The following is a 16,765-nucleotide window of genomic DNA, read 5'->3' on the forward strand; positions in this document are numbered from 1 at the left end:
TTTGCTGATGTTTTCAACAGTTCTTATATGCAGCAAGGCTAGCCTAAAACTAGTTACCCTATTGCCTCTCCCTCTGAATATGGAAATTATAAGTGTGGCTCACCATCTGGCTTTCTCTATGAAATACACAATATTAGGATATATTTTAACTTAAAGCCTACTTCATAGCATGAACACCTCATGATTTCACATATGAAAAGTTGCAAAATACTTTAAAACCAAACTGTTTAAATTACAAAACTTAAATTCTACACACAATAAAAGCCTCTGTTGTTCTTTCTCTAAAATACCCTAACCACACAACAGTGGTGATGCATATATTTAACCTCGACACTTGGAAAGCAGAAGCAGGAAGATAGAGCTCTGTGAGTTGGAGGCCAGCATGGTCTACAAAGCGAGTTCCAGTACAGTCAGGGCTGTTACAAGGTGAGAGCCCATCTCAAACAATCAAAAAAATTACTTTAACTCATACTTTTAAAATCAAGGCTGGGGATATTTGTCTAGTATGCACAAGGTCCTAGGCTCAATCCCATGTACCTCATAAACTGGGTAATGTTGCCTGCCTGTACTCCCACAACTTTGGGAAGTGGAGGCAGGAGGAACAGAAATTCAAGGTCATCCTCAGCTACTAATAGTTCAAAACCAGCTTGTGTTAGAGACTCTATCTTAAAAACAAAATTAAAGTATGATTTCTGTATAAGATCTTCCAAGATTAAGTCAGTAAACATCCTGCCATGTAATGGGGAGAATCTCATAGGGACCCACTCTTCCCTGAGAATTCATACACAGTTAATGGTTATTGGAGACATTTTATTTAATCTTACTGTCACAGAAAAATTACCCATAAAAAAAAAAAACAGGGTGAAGGGCACCTGAGGCTGACTTCTTGTCTTTACAATTATTTGCACACACATGCATATGTACACATATGAGCATGCACACACACATACACACACAAACACACACACACATAAACCATGTGCTCCTAATTGGGTCACAAAGGGTGGGTGGGGGGCATGAAATAGCAGATTAGTAGAAGGAATGGGGGATAAATACAAGTACATGTACAAAAACACCATGAAACCTATCATTATATACAATTAATATATGCAATTGAGGTATTTAAAAATAAAATGAAGAAACTGGAGAATTTTACTTAGATCTTTATTAAAATGGATCAAGTGTAGACATGTTTTAAGAAACTGGAGAAATGAGGGGTGTGGCTCATTGGTAGAGTACCTTCTTAAAATGTACCAGGCCCTGAGCTTACCTTAGAGCACTAAAAATAAGGAAGGGTGTTAAAGCCAACTAGGTTTCTGATGCTTTAGAGAATTAGTTTATTTTGTCAAGTGTGATAAGAATGTGATATGGGCTGAATATTTGTGTTCCTAACATTCATATGCTACAGCCTTAATGTTCTACATAGTGATGGTCAGAAGAAGGGCTTTAGGTAGTAATGTGTTATTGAACAGTACTTTGGTAAACCAGAAAGCATGTATTTGTTCCAGAAGATCAGAAGTGAACTGAAAAAATCCTATCATCTAGTGATGTTTCAGCCAGCCTAATGTTTTGGGATAATGCTGATATTAACTAACCTCCTGGGTCATATGAAAGCATAGCACATAATTAAAACATGATAATGAAGAGAAGAAAACCAGTCAGGTGGTGGTGGCTCACACCTTTAATCCCAGCACTAGGAAGGTAGAGACAGGCAGATTTCTGTGAGTTCGAGGCCAGCCTGGTCTACAAAGTGAGTTCTAGGGCAGCCTGGGCCGTTACACAGAGAAACCCTGTCCTGAAAAAAAAAAGAAAAAGAAAAAACCCAACAATTATGCTACTGGTTTCTCTAATACCTTGCATACTTTATTATTAGAATATATTCCTTCATATAAATAAACTACCATGAAATAATATGCCATATCACGTTAGCAGGAACCTCATGGCACACATCTCATGTTTACAAAATATCTGTATTGCATCGAGAAGCCAGATAAATTGATTAACATATGGCATCTATGTTTGTGTAAGTATATTTGATGACATTCACTCATCGATGAGATTGTTTAACAATGCCTTTCTCAGAACATATCTCCACTGTTAAGCAATGCATGAATACTATTAGGTGTATATTAACTCATGAGCATGAGAACTCCGGGGGGAAGTAACATTCTTGTAAGTAGAGGAAGAAAGACCTGACGTTATACACACTACTTTGGGAAGGCAACTATCTGCAAAAAGACCTAGATTTTAGACTTCTCAGTCTGTGAGAAACAAATGAATTTTATTATAGTAGCTTGAGAAACACAGCACTGAGTGCATACTTAAAAAATACCCTTGAATATATACTGAAGTATTTGTAGATAGTGATACACAGGATGTCTTATATTGACTTTGAAGTGCTATGGGCAAAAAGATAGGAGAAGAGGATCAAGATGGGGAAGAGCTGCTTATTATTGAAGCTAATTTATTGTTCTTTTTACTTCTGTGTATGTTTGAAATTTACTGGAATAAAAATTAAAACTTTATTTCATGGGGATTTTTTTCATTTTTCTTTTTCTATTCCTTTTTTTAATCAAAGAATCTTTTTTTTTTTGGTTTTTCGAGACAGGGTTTCTCTGTGGTTTTGGAGCCTGTCCTTGAACTAGCTCTGTAGACCAGGCTGGTCTCGAACTCACAGAGATCCACCTGCCTCTGCCTCCCGAGTGCTGGGATTAAAGGCATGCTCCCGGCTTCAAAGAATCTTTTTTATTTTACATCCTAATCCCAGTTCCTTCTCCCACAACCTTCCTCGAACCCCACCCTCAATCCACTGCTCAGAAAGGGTGAGGCCTCCCCATGGCGATATTACAAAAAAAAAAAAAAAAGAAATAAAAAGTTGTTATTTTTTTTTTTTTTGGTTTTCGAGACAGGGTTTCGCTGTGGCTTTGGAGCCTGTCCTGGAACTAGCTCTGTAGACCAGGCTGGTCTCGAACTCACAGAGATCTGCCTACCTCTGCCTCCCGAGTGCTGGGATTAAAGGCTTGTGCCACCATTGCCTGGCTCAAAGTTGTTATTTTTGTTTCAAAAAATAAACAATGTACCAGGTGGCGGCAGCACACACCTTTAATGCCAGCACTTGGGAGACAGATGAATCTCTTTGAGTTCGAGGCCAGCCTGGTCTACAGAGTGAGTTGCAGGACAGGCTTCTAAGATACACAAAGAAACCCTGTCTTGAAAAACCAAAACCAAACCAAACCAAAACAACCCCCCCCCAAATCAAACAAACAAACAAAAAACCCAATCCATACCTTTCTGCAATGAAGTCTGACTTGATTCATCCTGTGTATTATCTTTCTGAGCACTCACTAGATCTGCAATCAGAACCTCAAGTGATAGATAGCTGCTCCCAGATGTTTGGATTTTTTCTTCCATTGTTTTCTTAATGTCCCTGAAACTGAATCCCATTTGTATAGCTTCTTGTACCATAGGATTCTGGAAGATGGTATCATCTGAAATCAAAGTTGGATGGAGAAAGAACATAGCAGAAACAAATATTTTCATTAACACAAATAAACAATTAAATAGGGCTTTAAGACCATGCCATCGCTGAGAAGTACTTCACTGGTAGACTGTCTGCTACTATGTGTGTTGCTGAGGCTTTGATTCCCAAAGTTGGAAAGAAAAATGCAAGATAGGTTAAAACAGGTAAGAAAAGTATCCAGAGGATGAGGCTGTTGGAACAGTGATTGCCTGGTAGGCATGCAGTCTGGCATTAAATCTCCAGCAAAACATCAACCTAGTATGGTAGTGTGTGTCCCAAGAAATGACAAAGTAGAAGTAGGAGGACTAGGAGATCAAGGTCATATTCAGCCATCTACCAAATTCAAGCCCAGTCTAGGATACACTAGATCCTGTCTCAAAATAAAGCAAAACAATAAAGAATGATGTACTCAATACATGAAACTATATATAGACACAGAAGATGATTCTACATATAGTAAAATGTCTTAAGAAAAAAAAAACCACCTACATTTGTCAGGGCCCAGCAGTAGGAAAATGGAGAATGACTGATGCAGGGTAGGTATACAAATAGTGATGGTACAACATCAGGGAATAAGGACTCACCAGGTACTCTAAATTAAATTTTCTATTTCTGAAACATACTGCCTCAATTGAAAAATGAAATCTAAAAATATAAAACAAAAACAACACCAGAGCTGGATATTGTAGTACATATCTTTAATTTCAGCACTCTGAAGGCAGAGGCAGGAAGGTGTCTGGGGTTTGGAGGCCAGCCAGGCCTTCATAATGAGTTCCAGCGCAGCCATGTTTTTCAAACAGAGAAACCCTGTTCCATAACACCAACAAAACACCATAAAAAACCCATAAATAAACCCACCAAAACTTAGATATACAATGTGCTATAGGATTTAGAAGATCTTGTTTACAGTTCTAGATCTATTCATAATTTATAATGTCACATGCCTTTAATACCAGCACTCAGGAGGCAGAGACAGGCAGATCTCTGAGTTTGTGGCCAGTCTGGTCTACAGAGTGAGTTCCAGGACAGCCAGGAATACACATAGAAGAACCCTGTCTTGGAAAAAAAACAAAATAACAACAAAACAACAACAACAACAACAACAAAAATATATAATGTGGCTGTGAGTAGAGCATATAACCTCCTTGTTTCTTCGGTTGAAAAGTAGGAATAACTGCTAGAGCTGTAGCTCAGAGTACTCATCATTAGAAAGGCTTTGGGCTCAATCACCAGCCTGGAAAAACAATAAACACCATCACAGAATCTGCTTTAGCTGTGTGTGGGGTTACTTAAAGACTGAGGCAAAAAGAGAGATCCAGGCCAGTTTGGTCTACACAGTAGACCATTGAGATGACTCAAATGTTAAAAGTACTGGTTTTTCTAGAGGACTTGGGTTCAGTTCTTGGAACTTACATTATAGCTTACAACCACCTATAACTGCAGTTCCAGGAGATCTGACATTCTTTTCTTGCTTGGGGGAACCAGGCAGGCACATGGTAGACATTTGTGAAGGTTGAACACCCATACACATTAAATGAATGAATAAACGAATAAATAAATAAATGAATAAATAAATAAGTGGAAACAAGTTTTCCTCCCTCCCTAGCTTTTTTAAACCCATGTCATGCAACCCAAACTAGCCATAGATTTGGAATTCCCCTGCTTTAATATCCCAAGTGCTAGTATTATGGATTTAAGCCACAACACCTGGCTTTCTCGCTTTCTCTTTCTCTCTCTCTCTCTCTCTCTCTTTTGTTTTTTTGAGACAGGGTTGCTCTATATAACAGCTTAGGCTATCCTAGAACTCAGTCTGTAGACCAGGCTGGACTTGAACTCACAGAGATCCACATACCTCTGCCTCCTGAGTGCTGGGATTAAAAGCATGTGCCATCACTGCCCGGCAATACCTGGCTTTCTATTAACATCCTCACTATAGAAATACATGGTATAAAAGTATAAGCACTTCATTAACTTCTGAAATTTACAGTGACCTCATTAAACATACTAATTTGGCCACAAAATTAAAGATTCATTTTAATAAACATATTTACCGATTCTTTTAGTTAGTGAAGGTGTTTTTTCAGCAGTTCTTACCTAAAATAAAATTATGAATGGTAAGAATTCACTTTAGTAGAAAGCAATTATTTCAATTTGAAAAATTAATGAACTTAAAACAAATTGGCTTTATTCTAATTTAAAACATGACTATTCACAAGAACATAGCCTAATAGAACAGAAGAAGTTAGGAATATTTAATTCAACAACACTACAGGCAAGAAGCTGAGGGGCCATGAGATCAAACGACTTCCTGGAGGAGAAACAAATACAAACTAAACTAAAAAACCAGTGGCAGAACTATCATGTTAACTTTAGATTCCCAATCCAGTCCAGGATTCTTCCCACATTTTACTAATGATTTGAGAACCCTTGTCCTATTTATCTATTCAGATATGTTTTACATTTTTATTTTGTCCCAGGCCATTGTTTATGATAGCCAGATAAGGTATAATTGATGTATATCTCCAGTCCTATTTTTGCAATTTTAAGTACTATGTGCTAAAAGGTAACTAAAGAGATGCCTCAGCTGCTCTTGCAGAAGATCAGAGTTCAGTTCCCAGAATCCGTATTGGGCAACTCACAACTGCCTGTAACTGTAATGCCAGCTCTAGGGATCTGATGCTCTCTTTTGTTTTCCTCAAGTACCTGCACAATACATATAACACATGATGTACACACACACAAACACACACTCTCTAAATCAATCAATCAATCGATCGATCGATCAATCAATCAATCAATCAATCTTTTTTTAAAGGTGAAAACTGCCAGGTATGGTGGCAGATTCATTAAATCTCAGCACTCAAGAGTCAAAGGCAGGCACATCTTGTGTGTTCACAGGTCAGTCTGGTCTACAGGGTGAAATGCTTTTTTTTTAAAAAAAAAAGGTAGAAACAATTTGTGAGTTCAAAGTACATTACACAGAATTTCTGAAGGCTAAATGATTTCAGTATTTTAAATTCTTTACACCCATTCTGACCACAGTAATACATTATTTTACCCCAATCTTCTCAAAAATTTGCTTCAGAGTTAAGAATTAGAAGGTTTCTTCAAGTATCTCCGCTTTAAAGTTTACTACACATTAATTATGAGTATACCATACATTTTACTGGAAGAAATCACTACAAAAACAAATGGTATAGAATTTGAAGCCATAGATACATAATAGGCAACTTACCAAAGATTCCCCAAGCGAATGGGTTAAATGAATATTATTTATATATTCTTGCCCCTTTTCATCCAATAGATATTTACACCTAAAAGATTAAAGAAAATTAAACTCTACTAGCTGATAAATCAGTGAAGTATTACTAAAGCCAGTCTCTCTCTGAATTCAATCCCAGGAACTAACAGAGTGGAAGAGAACAAACTCCTGCAAGCTGTACTACCCTCCACTCGTGTACTATGAAGATATGCATCACCCCCATGTAATAAATAAATAATTGTAATTTTAAAATGTACCTTTCCATTATTATTGTCTTTTTTTATACATGGTACTAGGGTTTAAATTTAGGGCCATGTGCATACAAAACAAGCATTCTATCACTTAAACTATATATCATTTTCAGATATATATATATATATATTCCCACTTCCTTCCTTTTTTCATGCAAGTTCTCATGTGATCTAAACTATGATTCTCAAACTTGCTATGTAGCCAAAGATGACCCTGAACTTCTAATCCTCCTGCCTATATACCTCAAGTGCTGGGATTATAGTCAGGAACAGGCATAAATCACCCTATTCTTTTAAAAATACAACTTTTCATTTGACATAGGGCCTTGACTGTGCTTTCTAACCGAGACAGGCCTTGAAATCTATTTTATCAGAATCCTAAGATTAAAGGCCTCAGCATCACTGTTTCTAGGGAACCACAAAGCAAACTGTTACTCAATTCGTTATCCAGTTATCATTTCAAGGCTAAAACAATGCTCCTATTATTCATGCTAATAATATAAATTTTAGAACTTTCGATTTTTAAGCAAGAGTTACTAAATTAGGAGCCAATTTTGGTGGCATATGCCTGTAATTCCAGCACTTGGGAAGCAGAGTCAGGAAGACTGATATGAAAACCAGGCTAGCCTTGGCTATATATAGCCAGACCCCCCCCCCCAAAAAAAAAAAGTTGAAAAAGTTATTAGTCAGGTATGGTGGCAAATACCTGGAATTTATGCATTTAGGGGGTTAAGCCAATAAAATAAGAATTTCAGCACTATCATTGGCTATATAGTGAATTCTTGCTAGCCTGAGCTCCAAGAGATCCTGTCTCTAAATAGAAAGAAAACAAAAAAGACAGGCATGGTACCACACCTCTATAATACTCAAGAGGCAGAAGCTGGAGGACTGCTACAAGGCTTAAGTCCAGATCAGTCTACTTAGGAAGCTGCGGGCCAATTAAGATTACATAACAAGACCATTATTTTTAAAACACACATACAAAAATGCAAACAAAAATCCAAAATTGAAAACAGACAAAAGAAGCTATTAAAATAGTACTCCAACACTGATCTTTTTGGGGTGTTGGTTACTAAACAAGGTTTCTCTGTGTAACCCTGGCTGTCCTAGAACTCCATAGAGCAGGCTGTCCTTGAATTTAAGAGGTCCACCTGCCTTTGCCTCCTGAGTGCTGGGGTTAAATGCATGGGCCACCAACACCTAGCCAACACTTTTCATAAGTTCAAAATGGTAAATCTTTTTTTTTTTTAGTCAATAGTGAATACTTAAAAATCTTAGCTTTTATTTTCTCATTTAATTTTAAGGTAGTTTAAGGAAGATTCATTTCAAATGAATCATCCAAAGATTTAAGTTGGATTATTTTTAGAGTATAAACTCATACAACTTATATAGCTGAGTACTATATTTTACAGAGGCAAGATGACAAAGGAACCTGAAACAACTAGAGGGTCTCAAGATGGAGGGTAGCCTGGAAAACATTGTGAATTCAGGCCAACCTCAGCTAGTTTGAGATTTTGCTTCAAGTTAAAACCAAACAAAAACACAAATAATAAATAATAATATTCAGGACTTCTCATGGCACCACGGGCTCAGGCCATTCTCCAAAGAGCCTACTTCTAAATGAAAGGCATACATTTTTGTATAGTACAATAAATAAAATGTACACATTTTTATAATTTGGTGTTTAGAAACAGACCATCTAAGTATCATATGATATAGGAACAGTGATTGTTTTTGGTTACCAGAAGTCTTCTGTGGTTTTTCTTTTTTTTTTTTTTGCCTACAAAGTAGGTGACCCTGTTTCTATAAACCTGGTGTGAATTTCAAGCCATAGTGAAGGCAAAAAATAGTTGAGGTGAAAAGTAATTCAAATCTTTCCACTGAACATTGTCCAACTTGCCTATTACTGAATGAGCGATTAAGAATCTTACCCTGGAAACCATTTAGCATGCTGTTCCCAAGGGTCTTCATTTGGCTTCCAATCTGTGAGCCCTCCTCCACAGTGAAAACATTTCACTTTATCACCTTCACCTAAGAAAACAGACAAGTAAAACTATGTGTATTTGTGCAAGGAGACGCTTTCAGAAAAATGCCCATGCTAATATTTAAGGGGTGTCTATGTTACATAAGAATCTCATGGCTTAAAAGAAGACATTCACATTCTATCTAGATATGATCTCTGTCATTTGAGGGGAAATACATACTAAATTCACCATCTCAATATGAGGTGCTTTGTAGAAGACAACAAAAGTAAAATCAAACGTTTTAATGCTAGAAACTATAATTGTTACATTCTTTCTAGTGTATGTCATTTAGGTCATAACTATTATACTTACTTCATCAAACTGAAATTTGTACAAGTTATATTCCAAATATTAAAAACAATAAAACTCAGCATAAATTATAAGTGTTTTCAAGGATAGAGCCCTCTGACATGAAAATGACCTTTAAGATTACTATGTTAGATAAATGAAAACATTTGAAATAATTTATATTTGAATTTGGCATTATTTAATCTTAAAATAAATGGGTCAGGCATGTAGATAAAAAATATTCCTAGAAGCCACCACAATACTGGATTTTCTTGAGATATCTACAGGAACTGTTTCAAAATTGTTCTGAAGCAATAAGGCATAATACTAGGCAGCTTTCAAACATGTAGTGTATGCTTTAAAGGTAGATGGTAATTTTGTGGTTGGCTTTCTGAGAGAGGGTATCATGATGAAGCTCAAACTGCCCTCAAACTCAGGCTGATCCTCCTACCTTAACCTATGGATTGCTGGAATTATAGGTGTGTGGCACCATGGTTAGCTTGATGTCAATTTACCATGAACCAAACTAACTTCTTGTTAACTCTTTTTATAGGGTTGTAGTTAAAGCTTAGAGAAAAATCCATGTAATAGGTATTTGAAGCACACAGAGATGTTCAATAAATGGTAGCTATTATTACTATTAGACCCATTCATTATCTACCAGGAATCAATATTTTTTTCTTTCAATTCTACTCCCAAACAATTATATAAACACATTTGACTCATAATTGCATAGCCTTTAACATAAATTTAATAGTTACATTAAAGAGTTAACATATGAGTTCAGAAAATGATACTGATGATAAACAATACTGAAAACTTATACCTAAATATTTATCAGTTCAGAAGACTAAAGACAATGATTTTCTTTTTAGGGGCCCTATGACAGTTGGAAAGTAATGTATTGGTTAAGTTTACCTAAAGCATAAAATCCAGCTCTTGCAAGCTGCTCCTTGTTAACTGAGTATATCCATGTTCCAAAAGTAATGATCCGTGCTTCATATTCTGCCATGGTTGGATTTCTTGGAGAAATTGTCGAATTTGGGAAATTCCTATCAGAACTCACACCAGATTCACTTCGAACATTAACATTTCGGCCCAAAACAAAGAAGCAGTTGGGAAAGTGTCTCCTGTGTTCTGACCAGGCACGGTCACAGGGCTCCCAATTTTTCAGTTTTCCACCACAACAAAAACACTGCACTTGATCATCAATCCCTGTGTAGTAGAGGCCAGCACTAGCTAACTCTCTGGGGGTTATATGGGCATAGTCTGGCCAGTTCTGAAATGACTTCAGTCTGGCTTCTTCACTACACATGGCAGGGTTCCTTGGGAATATGGTGTCTGAAATATCTACAACCTGTCCAGTTCTCAAAAGATAATCTGCTTGAGTCTCAGATGGTCTGTCAAGAGCAAAATGATTTCTGTTTCCTATATAGTTTTCAGCTTTGTACTGGCCATTTTGGACAGCAGGATTTGAAGACTGTGTGGCACTGTTTTCAAAATAAAAACCATTGATAAATCTGCAATTTGGGGATATTTTCCTGTGTCTTCCAACAGCTGAGTCTCCATATTGCCATCTATCTACTGATGCGTGACAACTAAAGCACTGCACAGTATCTCCTTCACCAGTATAAAGAAACCCTGCCCGTGCCAATGTTGATGCTGAAACAGGACTACTACTTGGAAAGGTAGCAAACGTTTTTAATCTATTAAACTCTTCTACAAATTCTTCATCCTTATTGGTGTCTGCAGGTACACAAGTTCTAGATCCTTCAAAACTGTTAAAAGTCATCTTCTCTTGAAAAGAGGACTTGACCACCTTTTCTAAAAAGAGAACATTGCATTAGGAAATCCCAAACACATAACATAAGGAACTTATTTCTGATACTAACCACTAACAAATAATCCAGTGATAACATAAAAACAATGGCACAATCACTAAGGCATACTTTAATTCTAAACACTAGAGCCTTACATTACCAAGCTACTTGAGCTTTAAAATCTGATGCTTTTGGTTTCTCTTTTCAGTGGCAAGGCTTCACATAATGCCAGACACCTGCTCTACCACAGTTCCAGCCTGTTTCTCTCTCTTATTTATTACAGTCTTGGACATCCATCTCAGGGCATTTTGCATTTTAGGCAAGCGCTCTCTACAAATGAGCCTCTATCTCAGTCCCATTTTCTCTTTTGATAGAAAACAATATGTAAACAAACAGCAGAATTACTAATCTTAATCACTCATTTTATATAACTATGTAAATTATGCACAGAAAAATTATAAATATTAAACCCGTGAAGTCATTAATTAGGAAAGACATGAAAGTAGCATAAAATATGCAGATTATTAAAGACTATGCATAATTGTTATAATGAATCATTTCATATTCAAGGAATCAAAGTTCATTTTTACTATTTAAAAAGAAATGAACGCTTAGAATGTTCATGGATTAATTTAAAATATATTTTTGCTTTCTTGCTTAGCAAAAAAAAAAAGGGTGCTCTAGTGAATGTCATACCCAAGAATATATAGGAAGCACAAATTTAAAAAAGAAAAAGTCACGTGGTGATTCTGGGAGGAGATGGAAAGGTAGGTGACAATGACCAAAATGCATCATAGAATAAAACTACTAAGCAAACAAAGAAAGTATTCACAAAATTGGGTCCATCATGTTAAGGATATTAAATGCTTCCTCATTTTCATGTGCAGAGCCCATTTTGCTGGAAATGGACCACTCCTTATTTTATGTACACACACATACACACCCCATATACTCAAAACTGCCAGGCAGATAATGGCTTAATATTTATGGATATTAATTGAAATTACTTTTGCTATCAATTTCCGTTGGTCAAGGAACAGTCTCTTTAAATGGGAGAGAATTTAGCAGCCTCATTAGAATTGTCCAATTACAATTATGTAATGCTTAGCCCAACTAACACACCAAAAGGAGTCAGCTACATCATGGGAAGAGTGGTAAGATAGTTTGTCCTCTAACCCAGTAAATTGCAAAATGATGCTACTATTAATTGCACAAGTACTACAAGTGGAAATCATAGTCACCTTAGGCATAGCAGTCGAAAGAACATGTGGTCACCCTACCTACACGACAAACCTGGTTCTGCTTCTCCAGAATCTTCCACAATGCCATACTGTCCTCAGTATATTTGTCAAATGAAAAATAAACAAATGGCTAAAACTCAAATAACTGCAAAAATGAAAATTTTGATGTAAAAATGAATACATATCTGGATATTTCTCTAAGGAGGATTTACAAATAGCCAAACATCACATTAAACACCAGGAGAATGCAAATTAAAGCCACAATGAGGTATCACCTCACACCTATTAGAATAACTATTATTTGAAAGACAAAAACCAACAATTGTTGCTGAAAATATGAAAAAAGGGACCTGCAAAGAGGAATGTAAGCTAGCACAGCCATTATGAAAAACAAAATGGAGGTTCTTTTTGCTTTTATTTTGTTGTTATTGTTTTGTTTCAGTTTTTCAAGAAAGGGCCTCACTATGTAGCTTTGGCTGTACTGAAACTCACTCTGTAGATCAGGTTGGCCTTGAACTCACAGACATCTGCCTGCCTCCCAAGTGCTGAGATTAAAGGCATGCGCCATTACCACCCTTTTGATTTTTGTATAAATATGTGTGCCTGGTATACATGCATGTGCATGGATATCTATTATTCTCTACTATTCTCTACTTTGTTAAGGCAAAATCTCTCACTGACTGGGCTGATCTAGCCAGCTTCTGCCTTGGCAATGCACTGGGCCATCTCTCTAGCCCCTAAATGGAGTCTCTTCAAAAACAAGACAGAGTTAGGGTTTGGGGAGGTGGCTTAGCAGTTAAGAGCATTTACTGCTCTTGCAGAGCACCCGAGTTCAGTTCCCAGCATCTATATCCACATCAGGCTGCTCACAATCACCGTAACTTCACTTTCACAGGATCTAACGTCTCCAACCTCCTTGGGCACCTACACTTACATGCCCACACTCACAGGTACACACATGCGCGCGCACATACCACATAATTAAAAATAAGTTTCAAAACCAACTAGACAACGATGGGGATGTTGCTAATGTAGTAGAGTACTTACCTATCCCTGGGTTTAATTCTTAGCACTACCTAAACTGGGTGCAGTGGTACAATAATCTGTATGTATGTATATATATATATATATATATATATACACATATATATATGTATATATATATTTCTGTATAGTACATATTTCCCATGTAGTAATCTCAGAACTACTGAGGTAGAGGATCAGAATATCAAGCTCATTCTCAGCTACATAACAAGTTTTAGGCCAGCCTGTAAAACAATCTCAAAAACAAACAAAGCAGAGGCAGCTCTAACTCAGGATCTAGCAGTCTCACCACTGGGCATACATCCAGGGAAGTGAAATCAGTATGCTGAAGAGATTACCTGTATTTGCACATTTAATATAGTACTGTTTGTATGAGGAATCAGCTTTAGGTAACCATTGTTGAACAGACAAAGAAAATACAGTATATGTATACAAAATACTATTTAGCGTTAGATTAAAATTCTACCACTGGCAGAAACATGAATAGAACTGGATGAAATTATGTGAAAACAAATTAGGTACATATGTGGAAGCTAAAAGGTTAATGGGCACAAGGGTATAGTTGAACAGAAGTAACTTACTTTTTTCCATTTTGTTTGGAGACAGAGTTTCACTACATATCCAAGCTGACCTCATATTCACTGCCCAAGCCTCCAGAGACCTGGGATTACAGGCATGTACCACCCTGCAGGACAAGGCATTTTTTTTCTTTTCTTTTTCCTGTTTCATGTGTGTGGGTGAATATGCAAGTGCAGGCCTGTGCATGTGGAAGCCTGATGCTGGTGTTGGGAATCACCCCCAATTTCCCTTCCATCTTAATTGTTGAGACAAGATCTCTAAATAAAACCTAGGCTTACTGATAATGTCCAGTCTGTCAGCCAGCATGCCCTGCCAAGGCCTGTCTCCTCCTGGAATTAAAGGTATGCCACTATGTCCACCCAGCATTTATTTGGGCCCTGGGAACCAAAACTCAGGTCCTCATACTTGCATGCAAATGGTTTCCTTACTTAGCCAACTACTCAGTCCTGATTACTAATGTTCTGTAGTAAACTAGAAAAAGTATGGTTGAAAATAACTAACCAGATACTTTAATTAATAGACAAGTTTTGAATATTCTGAATTCAAGAAAATAAATGTCTGAAATGATAATGAATATTACTGATATGATTCAGTATATATTTCCCATGTAGTGAAACTTGTGACACTGTATCATATACACATAATTACTGTGTCAATTAATATATTTTAAGGGCTAGAGAGATGGCTCAGCAATTAAGAGCAATGGTTGCTCTTCCAGAAGACCAGGGTTCATTTTCCAGCACCTCACAGTTGTCTGTAATCCCATTTCTAGGGGATTCAATACCCTTATACAGACATATATGCAGGCAAAAAAAACCAATGCACATGAAAAAAATCATTTGAAGAAACAAACTATGTATACATATATATTAAAGAATATATACACACATATACATATATATTAAAGACTATAGAGGGCTGAGGTAGGGGACACTGAATTACAGACCAGCCTGGGCTACATGAGGCCCTTCTGAAAACACAAATACACACACACACACCTCAGAATGGTCATGATGTCTTGTGTGCCTCTAGACACTAATTTTTTGGGATCTTGGGAAGACTTATGCAGAACTTTGGGCACTATGTTAACACAGTATGTCATAGAACATTAATTTCCTTTTGAGTAATATTTAAAAAATGCCTCTCTTGAAAGATGACAATAAATTTCAGACTTGTGTGGCCTTGCCAATTTTCACTAGTATTCATATATCCCTTAAGAGCTGACTTTTATCTATCTCTGAGCAATTTTTTGGAACACAGTTTTAGATACTTTTGACTAGCATTTTCCAGATGTTTGAAAACATTCTGACAATAACGTTCAAAGTTCTTTGTTGACTCAGCATAAGCTAGATGATTAAGCAAGAAATTCAAAGAAAAAGGCTACTTGATAAGCAAGCAAGAAAAAATTTAATACATAAATATGCAAAATTTATATATATATTTTAAAATTGTTGTATAACTAAGGAAAATGAAGAAATGGTTTAGAATGAAGTCATATAAATGCAAACTTCCAGTTTAAAACCTTGGGATTTTAGTTAATTGCAAATTCATTACAAGCCAACATTACATGGCTGCTAAAAAACTCACAGCCTTCAGACTGTGTTAGTGTCCAGATGTGGAACATTTACATCCAATTCAGCATAATGAATACTACTTCCAGTTCCAAACACATTTTTGGAGGAACACTGACAAATATTCATGTCCTCAGAAGAACAATCAAGATATTATTATATGAGGAATAGTTGGAAAAGCCAAGACTATTTATCCTAAAAGGAGGAATGATTAGCATGTGGAAAAGCAATTCAAATTCCATGTATCTTTACCCTCACAGTGGAATTAAAGCCAATGGATATATTTAATATTTTATTTTTTGCATTTTAAAATTTGCACAGACACACACATGCACACAAATACACACACATAGCAGGCTATGTGCCACAGGTCAGAGGACCAATCACAGGACCCAGTTTTCTCCTTCTACCATGTGATCTCCAAAGATAAAAATCAGATCATCAGGTTTGGCAACAAATGCTTTTGTGATGAGTCCTCTGGCTGGCTCATAACCAATACATTTTAGCCACATATATAAATCAACTTTAAAACAAGCAAGTGTGGTACAAAATGAGTTGGGTTGCCTTGGAGATTGTGAGTTCTTCCCATCAGTAAGAGATCTCTTCAATGTAGACCAGAAGACTAAGCATTTTCAACTCTGTAATTATCCTGAAGAATGGTCAGCATAAACAAAATCATGAAACTCACTGTCCCTGAGGTAATATTTCATATCCTGAGATGATCAAAACATATAAAATTAAAGATCTAGTCTTATTTAGCAATGACAGAAATTTTGTGAGGTTCAATTATTTATCCTATTCCAAATAGTGAAACTTTGTCATTCTACAGAAGTATCTCTGTGTGAAGCTTCGAAGAGGAGACTTTAAGTGGATAATATAGTGGCACATTCCTGTAATCCAGGCATTCTGGAGTCTAGGGCAGAAAGGCGACGAGTTCAAGATGAGTTTAAGACCTTGTCTCAAAAAAATAAATAAATAAAAGGAGACTTCACTTTCTCAGGGACTAATTGCATGCTGTTGATTTAGGTTACACAGGTTTGAAAAGCTGGTATTTGAATGAATACTAAATATAACGTTATAAGATGTAGAAGGGCACCAAAATAAGAGATATCAGATAAGCTAAAAGTGACAGAGAAGTGACTCAAGAGAAACCTGGGGGGGGGGG

At 36.5% G+C, this 16,765-nt stretch overlaps 1 protein-coding gene across 5 annotated transcripts in view; it reads right to left on the reverse strand.

The window, feature by feature from the left end:
* Positions 1 to 16,765, reverse strand: part of Xiap (X-linked inhibitor of apoptosis) — a 42,721-nt gene that overhangs the window by 9,682 nt on the left and 16,274 nt on the right. For 4 of the 5 annotated variants that reach the window (XM_026784789.1, XM_026784788.1, XM_013350467.2 and 1 more), the window contains exons 2-6: positions 10,264 to 11,169; positions 8,965 to 9,064; positions 6,756 to 6,834; positions 5,572 to 5,614; positions 3,288 to 3,488 (exon numbers count right to left, since the gene is read on the reverse strand). In XM_026784789.1, the coding sequence (XP_026640590.1) occupies positions 3,288 to 3,488; positions 5,572 to 5,614; positions 6,756 to 6,834; positions 8,965 to 9,064; positions 10,264 to 11,137 (1,297 nt within the window). In that variant the 5' untranslated portion in view covers positions 11,138 to 11,169. The remainder of the gene's footprint in view (positions 1 to 3,287; positions 3,489 to 5,571; positions 5,615 to 6,755; positions 6,835 to 8,964; positions 9,065 to 10,263; positions 11,170 to 16,765) is intronic. The other variant, XM_013350466.2, reaches the window with a different exon arrangement.

Source organism: Microtus ochrogaster, chromosome X (assembly GCF_000317375.1).
Source record: "Microtus ochrogaster isolate Prairie Vole_2 chromosome X, MicOch1.0, whole genome shotgun sequence".
NCBI classification, from domain to species: domain Eukaryota; kingdom Metazoa; phylum Chordata; class Mammalia; order Rodentia; family Cricetidae; genus Microtus; species Microtus ochrogaster.